We start from the raw sequence: 20,186 nt of genomic DNA, 5'->3' as shown, positions 1-20,186 counted from the left end.
CAAAACCGTTGGATTACGAAGGGCGTAGATCGGAGCCGTCACGAGGCGAGCGTTCATGACAGGTAGGCACGCGAGATCCAAGACGTCGAGGTGGGTGCGGACATGTTCAAGTCTGACAGGCCCAAGCTGTGGAGCCGTCCCAGACGTCATTGTGAACTTTATCATGGCGCGAAACTCATGGGACGTGAAGCCGTGGGAGCTACCTGCGAAAAGTTTTGAGCAAACGGGTCGTGGCAGCGATGTCCCTACAGGAACCGAGATGTTAGATCTCGGGTTCGGAGCCATGGGAATGTGATTGCTTCGATCCCAATGTCACTAAGATTAGCGTATATCTGTCCCCGCCCTCTAATGGTCAATGACGCGCTGATAGGTCCGCGACTCGTTGAAGCTGCAATAGTCAGCACTGCACATTAACAGTCAAAGGAATGATGCTGGCGGAATGAGAGACATGTGGTGCTGTTAGCTGAAGGTTGCAAAGTTGGACAAGATGCTCTTCCATCTTCTGCAAGGCTAGAGCTGTTAGGGCAGGGTCTGCCCCGAATCCAATGGACCCATAGGCCGTTCGGCGGTTATATCGGATTCCTTACGACAAAACGCCGGAATACCTAGGTAGATTTGAAGGTTGAATTTGAAAATATTTATATTTGCTGAGCGGGGAGTGATGGTCGCTATTTGGCGAGAAATTTCTGGAAGGCTTCCTGTTCGATGACCACCGATCCGACCGCCCGGAGCTTCTTCCGACCTTCTTTCTGCTTCTCTAGCAGCTTCCTCCTGCGGCTGATATCGCTGGCGTGCAGCTTCGCAAGCACGTCCTTCCTGAATGGCTTGATGGTTGCCCGTGCGACAATGCGTCGCCCGACGGCGGCTTGGATGACCACCTCGAACATCTGCCTGTCGACATGCTCTTTAAACTTATCGACCCATGCGCGGCCGACCTTATCAACCTGGCTAGTGTGTAGTACCCGCGAGACGGCGTCGACGGGGGCGCCATTGACCAATAAAATAAGTTTCACAATTGACGATTTGCGATATCCGGCGTCTTCGTAGTCAAGGGAGGCGTATCCCTTCGTCGCTCCTTTGAGCTTGCCAAAGAAGTCATCCACGAGGTGCGACAAAGGCAGATCGTACTTGAGGATAACCTGGGTGGCGGTGAAGAATGTCAGCTCCTTCTGCTCGCCGCGATTCGATTCGCACAGCTTGATGACATCTCCAAGGTATTCATCCGGGAGAGCGATGGTCGCCATCACGTACGGCTCGTGAACTTCTTGGACCCTGAGGTGAGCTTGGTCTTGGTCCGGGAATTCGTTCGGGTTGGTGATGACGGACTCAGTGCCATCCTTCCATACGACTTTGAATGGGACAGAAGGAGGCGTGATGATGATGTTCGCACCGTGTTCCTGGCGCAAGCGGTCCTCGAAGACGGAGCAGTGAAGCGTGCCCAGGAAGCCCAAGCGCCAGCCCGCACCGAGAGCATCCGATGACTCCTTCTGGAGGGTCACGCTGCGATCATTGAGAATGATTTGGTTGATGCTGTCTTCGAGATGCTCGTGGTTGTCCTGATCGGTCGGGAAGGCAGCCACGAAGACCATGCTCTTCGGCTCTTCGAAACCTGGCAGCGGCTCCACCAGCTTCTCGGAGCCTGCCGTCGTATAGGTGTCGCCGACCTTGGCTTCTTGCGACCGCTTCATGCCGGGATTGAAGTGGATGTAGCCCACCTGGCCGGCTCTGAGGACGGTTTGCGGGGTCTGGTCAGGGTACATGATGCCGACCTCGCCCACGATGTACTTGAGCCCCGTGGCAAACGACCTGAGGGTGTCTCCTGGCTTGACCTGGCCATCGAAGATGCGCACGAGAAGCACGACACCTTTGTATACATCGTACCAGGAGTCGACGAGGAGCAAGCGGAGAGGCGCCGTGAGGTCGCCCACCGGGGCAGGGATCTCTTCGATGACGGCAGGGAGCAGAGCCTCGACGTTCTTTCCGGTCTTGGCCGAGACTAGAATGGCCTTGTCTGGATCAAGTTCGAAGGTGTCGTGCATTTGCTCGAGCACGCGGGGAGGGTCGGCGTGGGGGAGGTCGACCTTGTTCAGGACGGGGACGAGGGTCAGGCCCTGCGAGAAGGCCAGGTAGAAGTTGGCGACGGTCTGGGCCTGGACGCCCTGGCTGGCATCGACGAGGAGGAGCGCTGCCAGATGTCAGTGTCTGCTGAAGCCACAAAGGCGCTGCGGGCAACGAGCGTACCTCCGCCGCAGCTGGCATAGCTCCTCGACACCTCGGCGCGGAAATCGACGTGACCGGGCGTGTCCACCAGATGCAGCAGGTAGTCCTGGCCCTTGTGCTTGTATATCATGGAGCATGTCTGCGCCTTGACTGTGATGCCGCGCTCGCGCTCCACGTCCAGCTTGTCCAGGATCTGCTTGTTCCCGCCGGGCTCGATGGTACCCGTGAGCTCCAGCAGGCGGTCGGAGAGCGTGCTCTTGCCGTGGTCGACGTGCGCGACGATGCAGAAGTTGCGGAATCGGTCGATTGGAATCTCGGCGATGCGCTTCTCGAGCGCCGACTGAGGTCTGAAGGCTTGCGCATAGCTCCGGGCGAGCGTCGGGGAGCCTTCACGGGCAGGCGTCACGCGGCGGAAGCCAGTGGGTGGCACGGCGCGCGTCCGCCAGCTCTGCAGGAGGCTGCTCGCGGTCCGGACGCATGGTCGCATGAGTTCGCATGGGATCGATGAAGGGGAGCTCATCATCTCGTCAAGCGGAGGTCGTGGAGGTAATTTTCATCTTACCTAATCAGCCATCCGACCCACCTGCACCCACCACCGCTCCGTTCACCACCTGGGCACTTCCGCGTCAATCGTATAGAAACTGCCTCTACGCTCGCTTCGTATTCCATCGAATCCAATCTTACCCCCACTGGAAGCGCTCTTCTCCCTCCAAAGTTGGCCCTGGAGCTGGTTGCCCCGGAGACGTCTACGTAAACAAGAGAACTTCCATCGCGAACCACTCCTCGCCCACCACGCCCGCAATCATGTCGCAACCGAAAGCATCGTCCAAATCCAAGTCGTCGTCAAGCAAGGACACTTCCAAGATCCACAAGCTTGCTCTGAAGGGTTCGTGATAATCGTAGAATGAAGGCGCTCAAGCTAACAAGCATCACAGGCTCGTCCAAAGTCGTCAATGAATTTGTGAGCACTATTGCCTCGGGCGGACCTCAGAACACGTATTCTAACATACCATCTAGTTCGAATACTCCATCAACACGATTCTGTGAGCTCCGCCGGCTTGCGCTTCTCAAGAACGTGCCATTGACTGCGAGCAGGTTTCAGCGAGGCGTGTATCCGGCGGAGGACTTTACTGCGTAAGGAACGGCGCACCGTCTCAACTTTCCAGGCCTGCTGACTACCGCGCAGAGTTAAGAAATATGGACTGACGATGATGGGTATGCACAGCCCGCATTACCCCATCCATGGCGCATGCGACTAACCGCGGCAGTTACCGCCGACGACCAGGTCAAGGCGTATATCAAGAAGATCATGTCGCAACTGAAAGAGTGGATGTATGGCGGCAAGATCTCGAAGTTGGTGGTCGTAATCACGAGCAAGGAAACCGGCGAGCATGTGGAGCGATGGCAATTCGACGTAAGCCGAGCGCAACGCGGCCGCTATCAGGAGCTGATGTGTCCAGGTGCAAATATTCGGCAAGAACTCCAGGAGTAGGTCGTCAAAGAAGACCGCCGACAAGGAAAACTCTGCTCCAGAGTAAGGCCTGACTTGACCGCACATGCCCACTGGCCTGATCGCTAACGTGCACCAAGGGCAGGGAACGAAGCCCAGGACGAGAAGACAGAAGCGGAGATCCAGGCTGAGATTCAATCCATCTTCCGCCAAATTACCGCCTCTGTTACCTTCCTGCCAATGCTCGACGGCAACTGCACCTTCAACGTGCTCGTCTACGCCGACGCAGATTCAGAGGTGCCTCTCGAGTGGGGCGACAGCGACGCCAAGGAGATCAAGAACGGCGAGAAAGTACAGCTGAGAAGCTTCAGCACGAGCAACCACCGAGTGGATACACTTGTGAGCTACAGGTGGGTTGTTGTACAGCCCCAACCATTGTTGAGAAAACTAACCTTTCTAGGCTCGCGGATTGATTTAGGATAATATTCTGGGTTGGATTCTGAATACAGTGGCGGGATAGGCGCTCGGGAGTCCGGGACATGCTCCGTGATACCACAATCCAAACCTTGTTCCTGACTTAATTACAGACTTCGGAAGTTCAATCCTGCGCGTTGGCATTACTGCTCTCGCAAAAGTGGCACGCTTGTCAACTAACGCCCCGGTAGTACAACCGTGTTAACGCCGGCTGAAAACTGCAACGGTGGCCGTCGTGGCTTATTCCCCAGCACAACCTTCCAAGACTCGATCTCCCACTACGGTGGCTTTTTTCTTTTTGCGACGGCGCAAAGGCGCCTGCATTACCATCCTTCGATGGCGCTGAAGGAGTGTGCGTTGAGCTTCCCGCTGTGCTGAGTGCGCATTTTCGCCGTCGCGCGGGTCGTCTCCAAAGACGAAACCATTGACAAGATGCAGGAAACTCGTCGATAACACTATTGATTCCGAGCTTGGGAACATGGTGATGCAGGTGGCGCGCGCTCTATAATTATACGATGCCTCCCGTTCCGAGCGGGAGATGCGCAGGGGTCGGCCAATCAAAGAGCGTAACCGCCTCCCGAACGGTGGTTAGGGCTACCAGAACCGTCTCTCGCCTGGTAATTCTCGTTCTTCGGCCAATCTCTCACTGCCAGATTGGCACGCTGTCCCTACCGCCGATGTATCCATGGGTTCGCAACATGTTTCGCTGGTAGAGGGATACCGGTTAGGTAAGGGACCCTTCCGAATTTTTTTGGATTGCCACGCGCTGGCAGGAAACGAGCTGACGAAGTAGACGATTGAGCTCAACCTACTTGAATCCACGCTCCGCACCACGCAACCGAGATGATCTCAGACCGATAGTTCAGGTATGTCTTAACACAAAAGACGAATTGGTACGACCACTCCACATCGGGTTCTAGCACGTCGTGCGACCGGAGCAAAATTGCGATCAGTCCTCGTGCGGCCCTGCTGCATTTGCGGGCTAGGCTGGAGCTAGCCAGAGCCTCCGTTCGCTTCTCTGGTGCACCATGGGTGCATAGCGAAATGCTTTCCGTTTCCCTTGGTGCTGTCGCTGCTCCATGGCGCCCTCGAAGCGGTCCAATCGCGGAAAATTTATCTCTTCTTTGTTGTTGCACCACCCCGGCTTCTTGTCACTCGTTCAACAGCTGCTCGCTCGGTTACCTCTCTTCTCCTTTTCCCCATCATTCAACTTGTTCCCCCTTATTGCAAAATTGGAGGGACCCCTTGAGCCCTTCTGCTTCCCTTATCGTTCTTTTTACTTACCGGAGAGGTTGGGAGGGGCTGTTCTTGCATGCGGGCAAGATACTCTCAAGGCCTGAGGGACGATGAGCATCCTCAAGAAGTACCGCGTCAAAAAGCCTAAAAATCGGGGCAATGGTAGCAATCAAGTTGCTTCAGCAGTGCCCGGGCCCTCCATGCACCCCCTCAGACGAGAGAACTCGTTCACAAGCGCCGATCCCCCTGATTCCATCTCTAGCTGGCGACCCCATGTGGACTCCCCTTCAACTGGCGATGTCGCATCTAGCTCTTCGCCGCCGAGTTCGATATTCCCCGGGAATGTGTCCCCGGATACGATCAGCGATATCAAGTGCGAGGTCATGGTCAATTGGCTACATTCGAAGCAGGAAGAAAAGATTTGGACCACCGGCGAGCCTGGCGAAGGCGTGGTCCTGAAGAAGGCGAAAGGTCAGTATGTTTGCTGCCCGAACGAGCTGCGATTCGATCAGTCGCAGTTCTACCAGATGGTGGCACTCCTCAATGTCCGAGTATGTCCATCCCCGGTCATCATATAGTCGTTCATCTCTAACAATCATAGGTTGCCATGACCGTCAACACGAGAGTTATCAGGTTGTTGTTGGCGAGGAGCGACACGCCTTGGGTGCAGATACATGAAGGCCTCCGCCTCCAGGTCATCCCCGATATCGAAGCGCTCCCATACTGCCAAAAGCACCAGTCGGCTGCATTTATTGCCTCACAACAGTACCTCGTAGTCTGGGAGGACGACCCCAAAAGGCTTCTGGAACGAGCGCAATACATACAGGATACATTGATGAAGATGATCTGGGGCACAACTTCGGGGTTCCTCGATGGGAGCGAGAAGGAGGGCGCGGAGGCCAATGTGATCGAGTGGGAATCGCTGGAAGACGGCGTAGAGAGGACAGAAGAACGCCGCGTTATGCTCATTCAGTCTATCATGACTGCGTGTGCTCTCATGCTGGTGCTTGCTGCTATCGGTGGTGGCTGGAGGAACGTCATCATTGAGGTCATCGTGGACAAGAACTGGGCCCGAATTGCCTTCGCTGCCTGCGTGCTTCCCCAGATCTGGCTTGCTCTAGTAAGTGATCGAGGATGGGCTCTTTACGTTCGACTATTGACACGTGCAGTTCTTCTTTCAAGCTCTCATAGGAAACATTGCCCAATTGTTCGGACCCACCCACCAAATGTCCCATAACTCGAAATATTACTCGGGCAAAGCCCCACGTCGCCTTCGCCGCGACGTACACACCAATCTACCCCACGTCACCATCCAGATGCCTGTCTATAAGGAGGGCCTTCACGCTGTCATCGAACCCACGATCCGATCCGTGAAGGCCGCTATCTCGACATACGAAATGCAGGGCGGCACCGCCAACATCTTCGTCAACGACGACGGCATGCAGATTGTTTCCGAGAATGACGCCAAGGAGCGGCAGGACTTTTACGACGAGCATAACATCGGATGGGTGGCCCGCCCAAAGCACTGTTTGAAGGCCCAAGCTGAGGGCGAGAAGATCTTCAACCGTCGCGGCAAGTTCAAGAAGGCGTCCAACATGAACTATGCGCTGTGGACGAGCGTGCAGACAGAAGAGATCTTGTCCTCGATCGACCGCCATGAGAACTGGTCTCAGAGAGATGAGAACGAGGCGTACGGCGAGGCACTCAGAAACACGCTCGACCAGCATGGTGGTGAAACTTGGGCTGATGGCAATGTCCGCGTCGGGGACTATATACTCCTCATCGATTCGGACACTCGCGTTCCTGGCGATTGCTTGTTGGAGGCTGTCAGCGAGATGGAGCAGTCGCCACAGGTTGCTATCATGCAGTACGCCTCAGGTGTGATGAACGTCACGGACAGCTTCTTTGAGAAGGGTATTACGTTCTTCACGAACCTCGTCTACACCCAGATCCAGTATGCTGTTGCCAATGGAGATGTTGCACCTTTCGTCGGCCACAATGCTTTCTTGCGATGGTCCGCCATCCAAGAGATCGCGTACGACTGTCCGCTTGATGGACGGGAGAAGTACTGGTCTGAAGAGACGGTGTCGGAAGACTTCGACATGGCTCTGCGTCTCCAGACGAATGGCTACCTCGTACGCTTGGGCGCTTACAAAGACAAAGGTTTCAAAGAAGGCGTCTCACTCACCGTCTACGACGAACTCGCTCGTTGGGAAAAGTATTCCGCCCCCCTTCATCTTCCTTCTAGAATGCCCACTAATTCACCACCTAGATATGCATACGGCTGCAATGAGCTCATCTTCCACCCCATGCGCTACTGGCTCACCCGCGGTCCCTTCACCAAACTCTTCCTCCGCTTCATCGGCTCCAGCATGCCACTTCCCTCCAAATTCACCATCATGGCCTACATCGGCACCTACTATGCGCTCGGTTCCGCCTGGGTTCTCACTCTCCTGAACTACTTCCTCGTCGGCTGGTACAACGGCTTCCTCGACCACTACTACATCGACAGCTTCAAAGTTTACTTCGCCATCGTAGTTGTCTTCACCGGGCTGGGTAACCTCGCACTCGCAGTGCTCCGCTATCGCATCGGCGAGGGCGGCATTCTATCCAATCTCGGCGAGAATTTGAAGTGGATTCCGCTCTTGGTCGTCTTCCTTGGCGGGATATCGCTGCATGTCAGCCAAGCGTTGCTCTGCCACATGCTCAGCATCAATATGACCTGGGGCGCTACGGCTAAGGAGGTTGAGAATATCACCTTCTTCCAGGAGATTCCGCGCGTGCTGAAGCGCTTCAAGTGGACGTTTATCTTCTGCGCGCTGCTGACGGCCACGATGGTTTGTCTCGCATATGTGGCGCCGCCGATGTGGCGGATTACATTTTTCACACCCATATGGCCGCTTGCTTGCGTGGTTGTTTGTCATTTTTTGTTGCCTATCGTTCTTAATCCTAATCTTATGCTGTTTACTTGGTAAGAGAGGGCATGAAGGCGCTCTGGAAAAGAAAAGTATGTTCTGGGTTTTTGGCGTTCGTTTCGCGACCAAATTGGCACCTTCCCTTCGCCGCTTCACAATCCACATCGCTCCGCACACGCTCAAGCCAGCAGGCCCGCCACGAGTCTCATCACTACTACCCGGGCACCATACTTGTTTGGGAACTGCCCCAACCCGCAAGAGGCCCCCTATCACGCTCTCGACATCTGAGAGATCTCTCTTCACTTCCACCTCTCGCAAAAATGACACACCCTCGGCAACTAGGATCTCTTCGCGCCCACCCCTCCCAAGAATGGGTAACTCTCACTACTTATGGCGGACCGCCCTCCCTGTCACTACTTTCATACAAGCCGCCAACACCATCACAGCGACTGGCCCACCAGCTGCTCGCTCCACCACCGCCTCGGCCATCGAAACCCTTGATCGACATCTTCTGGTAACCACGGCGGTATCTTCTATCCAATCTGTGTATAGCCGGCATTTACGGCATTCAGGAGGGAGGGAATATCTTCACGCGCAAACTACTAGCATAATCACTTCAGAACGGGAACTAATATGCTTCAAAGAGACGGGGAGGCTGTCTGGACTGCAGCTCCAGCAAGGCGATAATCTACCGCCATGTAGCGTTCTGCAATACAATACAATACATATCTTCGCTGAACAATTTTCTGCGCGACGTTTCAGGGTTCCTAGCAGATTCTACCACGTTTAGGTTGGTTGGTACGGACCGCTCAACTGCCCGTCCCAACATCAGACCCCTGGGCGCGAGCCCCTTGGTACAGCGCCACTATGCAGCCATGGTCGTGCTCTCGGCTTGTCGAGCCTGCGGTATGCCCGATCTCGGGTGTTTAGCCCGACTTGTCGCGCACGGAGACTGTTTGGGCTTCTCGAGCTATGCAGACGCTGACGCCCATCGAAGCGGAAAGCACACTCCTGGGCTCCGCCGATCGTCACGGAGTATTTGATGGAAAACCAATTTGGCAAAAAGCGCGAGGCTTAATTCTGGCGGGCGGGCGAGTGTCACGCTGTTAGATGCAAATCAGAAGCCTCAGCGACCTTCGTCCACGCCTCCGACGCGGCAGTGGTAGATATGATATCCCAATCGTCCTCCCCAGACTCGCGTCCACCCTCCCCATCCTCTTTATCACTGCCATCTTCCTCCATGTCGCCCGCATCCTCTCCGTCACGCTTAGCAATGCCATTGTCCTCTGTGATGTCCATGTCCCTGACCCACGCCGCTAAGCCATACCTCTGCACCCCCTCCTCCGGATCCCACCCCTCGCACCCCTCAAACTCATCGCAATAACACGCTCTCCACCACGGCGTCTCGCCCGGGATCCCGCACGCATATTCCTCCACATACCAGCAGCCCGACGTATTGCGATGCCCGTACCAGTCATGCTCGCCGAACCAGTAGAAGCCGGTGATCCGGGGATATTCGCGCCATTTCTGGCGCGGGGTGAGGATCGACTTTACGAGGGCTTCGGCGTGCGCGTCGTCGGGCGTGGTAGCGCGGGTAGTGGAGGCCGATGTGTCGTCGCTGTAGTAGCCTTCATCCGGATCGGTGTCCGCGGATGTGCGAGCCCGCAACCTCGCCTCCTTGACGGCCCGCATCTTGCTGATGCGCCGCTGACACCACGTCGTGAACGGCTCGTCGTACTCGGTCCAGGCGGCCCTGGACTCGATGGACGCGGCGTTCTCGCCGTAGTTTTGGTATCGCTGCATCGGCGTCATCCAGATATCACACTTGGCCTGGTATTGCGTATCGCGTATCTCGATGCGCCGTTCTTCACTCGAGATCTCGTCCTCAGCGGGCCGCTTCCATTGCATGCGGGGATCCCGTTTTCGCGCGTTTTTCTTGCGCCGGGGAGCGCGGGCCCTGGCGGGCCGGGAGCGCTGGGCGTCCTTGTATGCTTCGCGTTTGCTGAATTTGGCGATGTTTGCGCGCGAGGCGGAGCGGAGGTCGCGGAAGTGGTGGGAGGAGGTTCGGCCGGCGCAGTTCATGGCGGATTCGGTGATCATTGCGGTAGTTCCTACGGGTTATACAGCTGGGTGAGGTGTAGTGCACACTCAATCAAGAGGACCAATGTTCATATGGACGACGCCTGGTTGTCGTGAGTGTAGACAGAGGGTTAGTAGATATCAAAGATGTAGGCCATTTTGTACGTGCATGGACACGGAAGCCCGACTCTGAGTCAATAGCAAGCGTGCCACGAGCCATGGAATTGATGGTGCGCGGCGTCGCCCTGCGCGAAGGAAGAGGGCTGAAGGTGGAGCAAGAAGGGCGGAGGAGCGCTCGACGTCGCGAGGGGGTGTATATGTGGCTTGACCTTCACCAGCCACTTCCCCCTCAACCCCACGAACTGCCGACTCTGGTCTCCTCGTCATGCGCAGCGAGACCACGTCAAGTACCGTTTAGGTCTGGAAAAGAGGGACTGTCCAATCATGCCCCCACATATTGTCTCGCTGCTATTATTCCGATTTCTTAATGGCGTTTCGGGGGCGGAATGTGACCGGGTAGTTCTCTCGTCGACGTAGCTCTTCATTTCCTTCTGTTCTATTCTACATCTTCATCAATCAATTTTTCCGTCTGCACTGTCTTCAACATGTCATCCAATTCCTCCTACATAGTTCCCCTCTTCATCCATGGGGAAGCCCTTCCCACAGCGTCAACCCCGACCTTCTCCGTCACCCAATCCATCACTGGCAACACCGTCTACCACGCCGCCTCAGCCACCCCAGACCTTGCCATCCGTGCCGCCTGCTCAGCACAAACAGCCTTCCAATCATGGAAAACGGCATCGCACGTCACGCGGCGCGATCTCATCCTGCGTGTAGCCGCTTACTACGAAGCCCACGCCGCGGACCTCGTCAAGTACCAGATGCTCGAGACGTCATGTGAAGAAGCGTGGGCAAAGCAGAACGTCGATCTTGCTACGAGGTATCTGAAAGAGATAGCAGCGTGTGTTAGTAGCGTGATGGGCGTAATTCCGCAGATTGAGAAGCCGAATACGATGGGCTTTGTGTTTAAAGAGCCGATTGGACCCGTGCTATGCATTGCGCCTTGGAACGCAGCGCTCATCCTGGCTACGAGGGGAGTCGCGAGTGCGATTGCCGCCGGGTGTACAGTGGTGTTTAAGGCGAGTGAGTTGAGCCCGAGGACGCATTACGCGATTACGGAGGCGTTTGTGCAGGCCGGTGTGCCGAAGGGCGTGTTGAATCAGATTCAGACACGGAGGGAGGATGCTGCGAAAGTCACTGAGCAGCTCATCGCCCATGAGGCTATCAGGAAGGTGGAGTTTATCGGCTCTGCGGTGGTAGGGCGGATTATTGGGCAGCTAGCTGCGAAGCACTTGAAGCCCGTTCTGTTAGAACTAGGGGGCAAGTGTCCGGCTATCGTACTAGACGACGCAGATATAAAGGAAGCAGCCAAGCTCTGTGCGTTGGGCGCTGTGCTACACCACGGCCAGATATGCTTCTCGACCGAGCGCATCATCGTCCACGAAGCGGTGGCGGAGAAATTCCAAGAGCGTCTTGTCAAAGAGATGGAGAGCGCCGGCAGTCACTCTGGCGCCGCAGTCAGCGAGAGTATAGCCAAGCATGCCGAAGACGTGCTGAGAGACTCCGAAGCCGCAGGCGAAACCTTCCTCGTTGGTGGACCTTCGCCCTCGAAGCCCCTCTCGCTCCGCCCTACCATCGTCCTTAATCCGAAGAACACGCGCATAGTAGATGAAGAGACATTCGGACCCAGCGCATCCCTCTACGTCGTGCCATCGGACATCGCGGCTATTGAGCTAGCGAATCGCTCAGCATACGGACTGAATGCGACCATCTGGAGCAGCAACATGGAAAGGGCGCTGAAGATGGCACGGGAGCTTGAGTATGGCCAGGTGCATGTGAACAGCATTAGTGTCTACACGAGTCCCACGGCAAGTCAGGGTGGCGTGAAGGGCAGTGGGTTTGGGCGGCAGAATGGCAAGTGGGGACTGGAGGAATTTTTGGTAGACAAGTTCGTTAGCTGGCATGGGAAGGCATAGTGGAACCATTAGTTTGGCTACATGGTCAATCTTGAGCGCCCTCTGCCGCCCTTCTTGGCTGGCCCTGTGAAGGGCTCCATGTATTCGTGAACGTCACTCATCAAGCCAGCTGCGCCCTTTTCTCAACCCTTACCCACATATCCTCCCAAAACCCCACTCCGCCCTTCACCACAAACCGCCCTGGCCTCTTGCTATCCACATCCGGCCTAAACGTTCTAAAAAACTGCAAAGGCGCCTTATACAACTCCATAAGCGCAATGTCTTTGCCCAAACACACCCTCGCTCCATATCCGAACACCATGCTATACTTGTTGAACACCTTCGTTTGATCTTCGTCTTCGAGCCAGCGCTCGGGCCGGAAATCACACGCGTCGGCGCCGTAGATGGAGGGGTCTCGGTGCACCAGCCACGGGTTGCAGGTGATTTCTGTATTGGGTGGGACGAAGTGGGAGTTGAGGGTTAGGCCGGAGGGCCCGACGAGGCGAGGGAAGATGTTTGGTGCTGAGGGGCATAGGCTGTGGTTGTTAGCGTGCTTGAAGACCCACATAAGTGATCTGCTACTGACCGCATACTCTCCTTCACACAAGCCACATAATACGGACAATGCTGCAGCACCTCATCGTACTGCGGCATCTCGCTCAAGTTCCCCTTTCTCGTCTGCTCATCAATCTCCGCCATCAACTTCTCGTACACTGACGGCCTGCTCATGATATACGCCATCATGGCCTGGAACGCAGTCCCTGTCGTATCCGCACCGGCGAGCAACACCAGCAAAATCTCCGCTTTGATGTATTCCATATCTAGCGGCTTTCCATCATCGTCTCTCGCGTCCAGGAACGTTTGAAGTAAGTCGACGCGCTCGATCTTGCCCTCCTCGAGATTCGCAAGCCGCTGCTGGATCAGCTTATCCCGGAACCGCATCAAATGCCCGATGCCAGAATTATCAGACGGTTTAGCGACGAGGTATTTCCCCAGCGGCGTCTTCTTGATGAAATTGGTAAGGGGCCAGAGACGTGCCATCAGCCCAAAGGGTAGCAGTCCATCATGAAAGCCCTGAATCAATCCGCCGACATCACTTCCACTCTCCACAAACCCAAATGGCGCACCGAAGCCAATCTCGGAAATGATGTCGTACGCCATGTACACAGCCCAGGGCGCGAAGTCGAACTCCTTCCCGGTATCCGCGAACAGCGCGGAAAGCTTAGCTAGCCATCCCGCGATCCGCTGATCGACCAACGGCTCCATCTTCTTCACATTACTGAACGCATACGGGCCCGCTGCTATCTTGCGAAAATGCGCATGCACTTTATGCTCGCGCATATTGAACAGACTCTCTTGCTCGCCAAAGCTGCCAGTGATGTAATGGTTGCTTTTGTTGGCTTGGCGATTGTAGACTTCGGGAAGCTTTGTGGCGTCGGAGACGAGGAGGAGGGTGGGCGTGATGCGGAGCACAGGGCCATATTTGCGGTGCAGAGCGAGCTCGAGCTCGCATTCGTCGCCGAGGACGTTGTGGTAAGCGATCCAGAGGCGGGTGAAGGATGCGAAGAAGGGGCCCGGAAAGCACCGGAGGGGGTGGAAGAAGCGGTAGTAGATGAACTGGTAGAGGGTGGAGAAAGCTAAGCAGGTGGCGATGGCGAAGAGGATGTTGAGAGGCGTGAGGAGGGAGAGGAGGTGCGGTATATCCGACATTGTAGATGTCTTGGAGACGGGAAAAAGAGAGATCCAAACCTTCGCCCCAGCATGAAGACGTCCAGGGCCTTATATCGGCCCAAAGGGAGCCATGCCCGTCATCTGGAACCCTCCACGCTGCTGTTAACCTACGTCAGCTAGCGGAACTGATCGATCTCCACAAACCCTAGACGCTACAGCAGTTGAAAGCCGCGGCTAGATGCAGCCGCAGCGTTCTAATGCGTCGATCTCGGTAGTCCAGTACCTTTTAGTCTTTGTTCCGGCCATAATAGCATACAGTACCTGGGAAACGTTTCCCTGCTACCCCACAATTCGGCAACGCTAGCGGCTTGCTGTTCGAGAGTCAGGACCCCGCAAATCGTGGTGGGAACCTTTGCACGTCATCATCGTTCAAAACCCTGGAGAGGCATGGAAATTGTGGGATGGTGGTAGCGAACTGCGGGAACCTTATCGACTCCGGGAAGGGTGGTGTTTTGGGTTCTGTCCAAGAAGAGTTAGGCCGATTACTTATCGATAAGGCCACGTGGTGACATAATCTGCAGAGCTCCTCTCCCTTCTCCTCATCCATCAACTGTTAGCTTCTCATTCGAACTCTTTGTACAACCGAGCCCAAGCCCATCTTCTCGTGATGACAGCTTCGGGCATCTTCATTCCGAGCGCAGCCTCAAATCGATAATGCGGCGCAGCGAAACCCAGCAAACGGTCAACGTATTGGACCAGCCCTCGTTACTAGGAGATGCAAGGTCTGTTGGCATTCTAGAGTGAGTAGTAGAGAAAAGGGGATCTATACACCCCCTTTATTATGGACAGGGTTTCCTCTTCCAGCGAGGCGCAGCAAATCCTCCGGCTGAAGACCGCCCACAATTTGGTCGCGTCAATTTACGTTCGAGTTCCGAAACAATGAAAGTGCATGGATGCGAGGATAGATTCACAAGTTGTGCTGCCTCTGATTGGGGTTTACTGGCTTCAGCCGCAGACCTCATTTTGAAGTGGGGGGATATTGGATGCATCCGGTAGGCTAGGGTAGGCATCCGGATCCTTTCCCGTAATCCTTTCGATCCTTACGAACCTTTCCCTATAATATCTGAACACCTTCGGATTTGGATTTGCCCTCCAGTCACTCTCTGGCCTCTCAATCACTTCCGGTGTTTTCCACTGCGATGCGTTGCCCGGAATGTCCGTTGCGGACGTCTACACCGGCGTCTGGATCAATCATGCTAAAGGCCTAATACTCGGCCCCACACTCACGCTGTCGGACTTCCATGGGACCCTCTTCATCGCCTTTCTCGCGCTATTTATCAACTTCTTTGGGAACCAGATGTGGGTCATCCTCAGCTACGCGCTTTTCCACATCCGGTCGCGAAGAACGGAGCAGGACGGTTTATACCATCAGCTACAAGCAACGCTCCGCAATAGCGTCTCTAGCCTGTCGGATTCCTGGAAGTTTACCTTGATTGCGTGGCACTGGCGCGGGAAGTCTCACCGGGTATTGCGGCGCGTCCTCCCGTTACTAGCTTTGTCATCGTTACATTGCTTAAAGGTCGGTCTCGCCTCGATTTATGCGACGCCAATCATCCAACTACAGCCTGACGTCCTAAGCCGCGGTGCTATCTGTGGGGACTGGAATTCGACAGCCTTAGAATCGGACTACGATGTGGTATACAAATACACCGAGGAGCAAATTCACTTATGGGAGAAGAGCGGCAGCTACGCACGGTTATGCTATCCTTCTGACTTGAGGGAGGACACGGGGTCGGCAGCGACATGCGTACAACGTGGCGAAACGAGAAAGGTGTGGCGCAATAGCACTGAAGAACGGTGTCCATTCGCTGTCCATATGTGCAAAGACGACCATGTATATGCTCTCGACACCGGTCTCCTCGACTCAAATCTGGATCTAGGTATCAACTCGCCCAAAGAAGACCGGATACAATACCGACGAAAGATGACCTGCTCACCACTTACTACAGAGGGTTTTGTGGAGGGTCCGCTTGAGGCAGGCTCTCGATCTAACCTCACTACACCCAATCCCTGGATGAACATTTCGATCTGGAATTACAACTACGGGAAACTCACCTATGCGAATGAGGACAACTTTACCAATGCTACGTGGGTCTACGATGACGGATTACTTCGACCTAGCTATAGCCGCGACACTGATAGCACATTCAAGCTGTATGTTTCGACCTATTTTCCGAACGAGACGCGCTCAGCGTCGAAATGGGGATACTGGGATCGCTCCTGGGATTTCTCGACCTTCGATGCGATTCCAGAACTTCGAGCTGATGGCGTTACGAATGTCCTTTTTCTCGTCACTGCTGTTTGCTACCCAAACCCAGTCGACGATCCATGGTTCTCGTCGCACGATAAAATAGACGAGGGACCTAATGGAGGATCGTTCTACTGTCTGGATGGATATCCGAAAGTGTCACCACTCGGCTGTCTTGAACAACACGAATTCTGTAACCCGGAAAATGGAGAGTGCTCCAACCTGACGAGTACGCACAAACCGCCCGATTACCGAGCTCTTGGACTCAACGCTCGGCAGATGAGAGTGGCTGAACGGGTATTTAAAGCCACCACGGGACTCAGCATTAGTGGGGTGATCAGATTTCTTGGAGCGGAAAAGACGCTGCACGCCCGCACGTCTGCAATCAATGGACTGCCCCCAAACCAGTGGCAGCTGGAGCTCGATAACTGGTTTGGAATCGTCATGGCGCAGATGCAGTCCGTGCTTCTGCAATGGGCGACTGGTCCGGAAAAGCCCGAGAATAGGAGGTATATCATTCCGCCCACGGACCCAGACGTCGCGTGGATGTGCAACAATCAGGTTGTGCACGATTCGCGATACATCTGTTTTAGCGTTCTCGGCATTTCGCTGTTTATTGGAACAGGGAGCCTGGTCGTGCTGGTGGGATGGTTCATCGACGATATTGTGAGAGCCGTACAGAGGCCGCTTGGGAAGGGTGCATATAGGAGGTTTGAGTGGAGATGGAATGAGATGTTTCAGTTACAGCGGACGGCGTTCGCGCTCCAAGGTGCTGGACTGTGGGTCGAAAGCAAGGCACCGGTCCCGGTTACGAAAGAGATGGAGAAGTGGACGATTCCGGGGGCACTCGACGGAAAAATCGAACGGAAAAGCGGAATCTGAACGTATCTGTCCGGATATCTAACGAAAGACAAACACGATACGTCGCGCGTCGCAACATCCAGCTCGTGGCCAATTTCTCTGCAGCCGGTTGGGCGGCTTCGAGGCAGACGGGCTGGGGTCGTTCGGGAGGGTGTTGGATTGGGAGCTGGCGGTGCGTTCTTCAGTCCACGAATCGTGTGGAGAGAATCTGAGAAGGATGATGGCCGCGGATAACGCAGGTCATCATGGAGCGGCTACCGGTATTTTGCATCGGTGCGGTATCGGGGAGTTGGAATGCGGAAGGACTAGGAGACAAACGCTCCCCATCATCCGGCCCGACCTATGAGGGCGTTTGCATGTATGCCCTCGAGTAGTCCCGGTATGGTAACGCATTCATATTCAACATGGTTACCAACCGACACTACGCAAAGCAACAAGCAAAAACCACCGGATCGGGGACAATTTTAGAGCCTCCAGCAGCGCGGACCAATGTAGCCGCACGCGACCCATCGCCTAGCAAGTAAAACCGCAATCAATAATCCGATATCTAGGCGTCGATCAACCCCCAGCAAGCTTACATTTCAATATATCTCTATCTTGCTTTTTCTACACGGTCCTTTATCGCTGGCCTGCCACTTCCGGCCATCGAACATAAATTCCAGCGTGCCCGGCTGAGTATCGGCGTACTTGATTTCCAAGGCGCCGCCGAGGCCGCCACGAAAGTTCTTGTTGATAGCGTAATTGGCGAAGTAGCCGGAGTAGTATTTCTTGAGCGTGGCGTGGAAGGTGCACCAGCCGTGTGGCATGCCTGTATCTTGTGGAAGTGTCGTATTGATTGGTCTGAGCGAAGGGGAGGTGCAGGAAGCGCGGTGATAGGAGCGGAGAGGAAGAGTGGGAGAAGGAAGGTGGGGAGCATGGCCGATGTGTGGCACTGGGGGAATTGTAACTGCAGGGTTTGACGGGCTTCGGTGACGTTTGCGAATGAAGAAAGACGTAGGGACCGTATTTGGAGATTGCAATGAATGAGCTTGGTGCTGGAGAATTGAATGGATTTTATAGAAGTACGGGATTGGCTGTCCAAACGGGGATATGTGAGGAGCATTCAGCTGCTCGCGGCGGTGTGTTCGGTCACGTGGAGCACGATTCTGCACCTGTGCCTCTTTCTGCCGCTCGGCAAACGAACACTGCGATCAGCGGGCTGCGGGAACGTGAGAGTATTTTGGAGGAAGGGGCGTTAGCGGGATGGCGGCCAAGGCAAGACCGGGACTCTAGTCATATTCAGCAGTATACATGGGAGAACATTCGGAGCTAGTACTGCGTGAGTGGGCTAGCGAGAAAGGAACATGTGTCTTGGAGATTGAAGCACATTACGTTAGGCGATATACTTCCAGGTCGTGCTCTCCGACTATGTGCTGTTCGCCAACTCAATAGCTCCTTTGACTACCTCATCAAGAGTCTGCTTCGGGAGGCCCAGCTTCCCATTCCAAACTTCCTGCTCCTTCTCAAAGTCGTACCCCACATCAACGTCTGCTACAAAGCTGAGCGCGAGCAGTGGGTAGGTCGCATTGAAATCCCCAGCATCAAACTTCGATCTCAGCTCCCTAATGACAGTGCCGGACTCTTTCTCTTCAACCGTGAACTTCTCGCCCATCTGCCTCTCCAAGCTCGCAACAATTTCACGCGAGTTCGTCACAAAGTCCGAGAGGAAAACCTGCTTGTTCGCAGTGAGCTCGGGGTTCAGCAGCACCTTTGCGACAGCGAGGCCGGTACCGGTCGAAGTTGTGACGGCGAAGCGGGAGAGGCCGGAGTCCCAGATGGTTGCTTTGCGATGCTTCACGTCGACGTAGAGGAAGTTTCCGGACTTGGCGGGGTCGAGGCCCCAGTCGAGCCACGAGCCGCAGGAGATAGACGTCCACGTGAGCGCGCCGTTTGACTCTTTCGCTCTCTTGATCAGATACTCTAGCATCTTGCCCTTCAGGTCGTACACTGGGACCAGCGAGCGCGCCCTCGGATCCAGATTATTAGTGCCGAATTCTGAAGGTATTAGGCGCTTGACTCCGGCTGCTACAGCGGCATCAATGATGCGGAATGCGAGGTCATCTTTGGTTACGGGTGTTGTGCTAAGGGCGGCTACGACGGCGTCCTGACCCTTGAAGGCCTCTGTGAGCTCAGAAACGGTGAAGGCGTCTGAGACTTGTTTGACGGGGACGCCGGAGGGGAATTTTGCAGAGGAGCTGGCGCGCGTGAGGACCGTGACGTTGAAGGAGGGTTCGGCGAGGAGGGCAGAGAGGATGGGAGCGCCGACGGAGCCGGTGGCTCCTGCTATGATGATGTTTTTGAGCGGTGCTGAGGACATGATTTTAGAGATAAATCAGAGGCTTGTAGTAGCAGAAGAGTTGCTGCGTCGCGGGTTATGGTATGTGAAGACGCTGAATGATGACCTGGTAGCAGAAGATACTTTTTCTTTCTCTATATACCCAATTCTTCTATTTCTGATTAAATCTGTATTGCATCATCATACTAGACTGCCGAGATAGCTTCAAAGTTGACCAAGCAGTAGTTCCATAGCCCTATGATGCATCGGCTGCCGCTAGAGGCGATAACCACCGATTACTCAGTGTAAGGTCTCTCCAGGTTAACAATCATACCGAGGTCGCAGAGTAGCAAATGTGATAGCCTGAATAAGCAGAGTTTACATACGATGCGTCATCCGCTGCAGCGGATGAGTAAACGCGCCCAAATGCCATTCTGGTCCCTCCGTGCCTTCATCCTCTGTGGACGAGGAGTACCGCGGGACGGCATTAGGCGCCTATGTAAGGCCGCAGTACCTCAGGGTGTTGGACGTTGCTGTGATGGAAGATAGGTGGGCTGAGTCGGTGAACAGGTGCAGAGGTCGGGCCGAAGCGGCATCTATTCTTGGCACGGCATTAGAGGGCTCCGGTTTCGACCTTGTTCGT

General features: G+C 55.0%; 9 protein-coding genes across 9 annotated transcripts; 4 read left to right on the top strand and 5 right to left on the bottom strand.

The window, feature by feature from the left end:
* Positions 1-328: 328 nt before the first annotated feature.
* Positions 329-2,854, bottom strand: BU26DRAFT_287255 (translation factor GUF1, mitochondrial). The gene is made up of 2 exons (XM_033821585.1): positions 2,242-2,854; positions 329-2,185 (listed from the first exon to the last, which is right to left on the bottom strand). The coding sequence occupies exons 1-2, from the start codon at positions 2,741-2,743 to the stop codon at positions 669-671; spliced, it is 2,019 nt and encodes a 672-aa protein (XP_033684680.1). The 5' UTR covers positions 2,744-2,854; the 3' UTR covers positions 329-668.
* A 170-nt stretch (positions 2,855-3,024) lies between these two features.
* Positions 3,025-4,143, top strand: BU26DRAFT_563573 (mitotic spindle checkpoint component mad2; the record flags this gene model as incomplete). The annotated part of the gene is made up of 9 exons (XM_033833181.1): positions 3,025-3,106; positions 3,156-3,181; positions 3,238-3,263; positions 3,316-3,354; positions 3,407-3,435; positions 3,489-3,634; positions 3,681-3,754; positions 3,811-4,080; positions 4,131-4,143. 9 exons carry the CDS (start codon positions 3,025-3,027, stop codon positions 4,141-4,143), a joined length of 705 nt encoding a protein of 234 aa, XP_033684679.1.
* Positions 4,144-5,580: 1,437 nt separating this feature from the next.
* BU26DRAFT_425586 (uncharacterized protein) lies at positions 5,581-8,355 on the top strand (the record flags this gene model as incomplete). The annotated part of the gene is made up of 4 exons (XM_033823634.1): positions 5,581-5,931; positions 5,982-6,500; positions 6,550-7,598; positions 7,653-8,355. 4 exons carry the CDS (start codon positions 5,581-5,583, stop codon positions 8,353-8,355), a joined length of 2,622 nt encoding a protein of 873 aa, XP_033684678.1.
* A 647-nt stretch (positions 8,356-9,002) lies between these two features.
* BU26DRAFT_518246 (uncharacterized protein) lies at positions 9,003-10,646 on the bottom strand. Its single transcript, XM_033828768.1, has one exon. The coding sequence runs from the start codon at positions 10,393-10,395 to the stop codon at positions 9,394-9,396; it is 1,002 nt and encodes a 333-aa protein (XP_033684677.1). The 5' UTR covers positions 10,396-10,646; the 3' UTR covers positions 9,003-9,393.
* A 333-nt stretch (positions 10,647-10,979) lies between these two features.
* BU26DRAFT_518245 (aldehyde dehydrogenase) lies at positions 10,980-12,410 on the top strand (the record flags this gene model as incomplete). Its single annotated transcript, XM_033828767.1, has 1 exon — positions 10,980-12,410. One exon carries the CDS (start codon positions 10,980-10,982, stop codon positions 12,408-12,410), a length of 1,431 nt encoding a protein of 476 aa, XP_033684676.1.
* A 100-nt stretch (positions 12,411-12,510) lies between these two features.
* On the bottom strand, positions 12,511-14,099 carry BU26DRAFT_530344 (cytochrome P450; the record flags this gene model as incomplete). Its single annotated transcript, XM_033830958.1, has 2 exons — positions 12,511-12,925; positions 12,976-14,099. The coding sequence occupies 2 exons, from the start codon at positions 14,097-14,099 to the stop codon at positions 12,511-12,513; spliced, it is 1,539 nt and encodes a 512-aa protein (XP_033684675.1).
* A 1,174-nt stretch (positions 14,100-15,273) lies between these two features.
* BU26DRAFT_504125 (uncharacterized protein) lies at positions 15,274-17,250 on the top strand (the record flags this gene model as incomplete). Its single annotated transcript, XM_033826748.1, has 1 exon — positions 15,274-17,250. The coding sequence occupies one exon, from the start codon at positions 15,274-15,276 to the stop codon at positions 17,248-17,250; it is 1,977 nt and encodes a 658-aa protein (XP_033684674.1).
* Positions 17,251-17,535: 285 nt separating this feature from the next.
* On the bottom strand, positions 17,536-18,482 carry BU26DRAFT_287199 (uncharacterized protein). Its single transcript, XM_033821584.1, has one exon. The coding sequence runs from the start codon at positions 18,329-18,331 to the stop codon at positions 17,822-17,824; it is 510 nt and encodes a 169-aa protein (XP_033684673.1). The 5' UTR covers positions 18,332-18,482; the 3' UTR covers positions 17,536-17,821.
* On the bottom strand, positions 18,483-19,661 carry BU26DRAFT_287198 (isoflavone reductase family protein). The gene has a single exon (XM_033821583.1). The coding sequence runs from the start codon at positions 19,583-19,585 to the stop codon at positions 18,635-18,637; it is 951 nt and encodes a 316-aa protein (XP_033684672.1). The 5' UTR covers positions 19,586-19,661; the 3' UTR covers positions 18,483-18,634.
* Positions 19,662-20,186: the final 525 nt, after the last annotated feature.

Source organism: Trematosphaeria pertusa, assembly GCF_010094035.1.
Source record: "Trematosphaeria pertusa strain CBS 122368 unplaced genomic scaffold BU26scaffold_6, whole genome shotgun sequence".
Taxonomy (NCBI): Eukaryota; Fungi; Ascomycota; class Dothideomycetes; order Pleosporales; family Trematosphaeriaceae; genus Trematosphaeria; species Trematosphaeria pertusa.
The sequence above is the reverse complement of the archived record's forward strand: the minus strand, read 5'-3'. Positions and strand labels throughout refer to the sequence as shown.

Coding starts and splice junctions, on each gene's coding strand:
- BU26DRAFT_287255 (XM_033821585.1), bottom strand. CDS start 2,743: ATGATGAGCTCCCCTTCATCGATCCCATGCGAACTCATGCGACCATGC. Junction 2,186..2,241: donor CTATGCCAGCTGCGGCGGAG/GTACGCTCGTTG, acceptor GACATCTGGCAG/CGCTCCTCCTCGTCGATGCC.
- BU26DRAFT_287199 (XM_033821584.1), bottom strand. CDS start 18,331: ATGCTCCTCACATATCCCCGTTTGGACAGCCAATCCCGTACTTCTATA.
- BU26DRAFT_287198 (XM_033821583.1), bottom strand. CDS start 19,585: ATGTCCTCAGCACCGCTCAAAAACATCATCATAGCAGGAGCCACCGGC.
- BU26DRAFT_518246 (XM_033828768.1), bottom strand. CDS start 10,395: ATGATCACCGAATCCGCCATGAACTGCGCCGGCCGAACCTCCTCCCAC.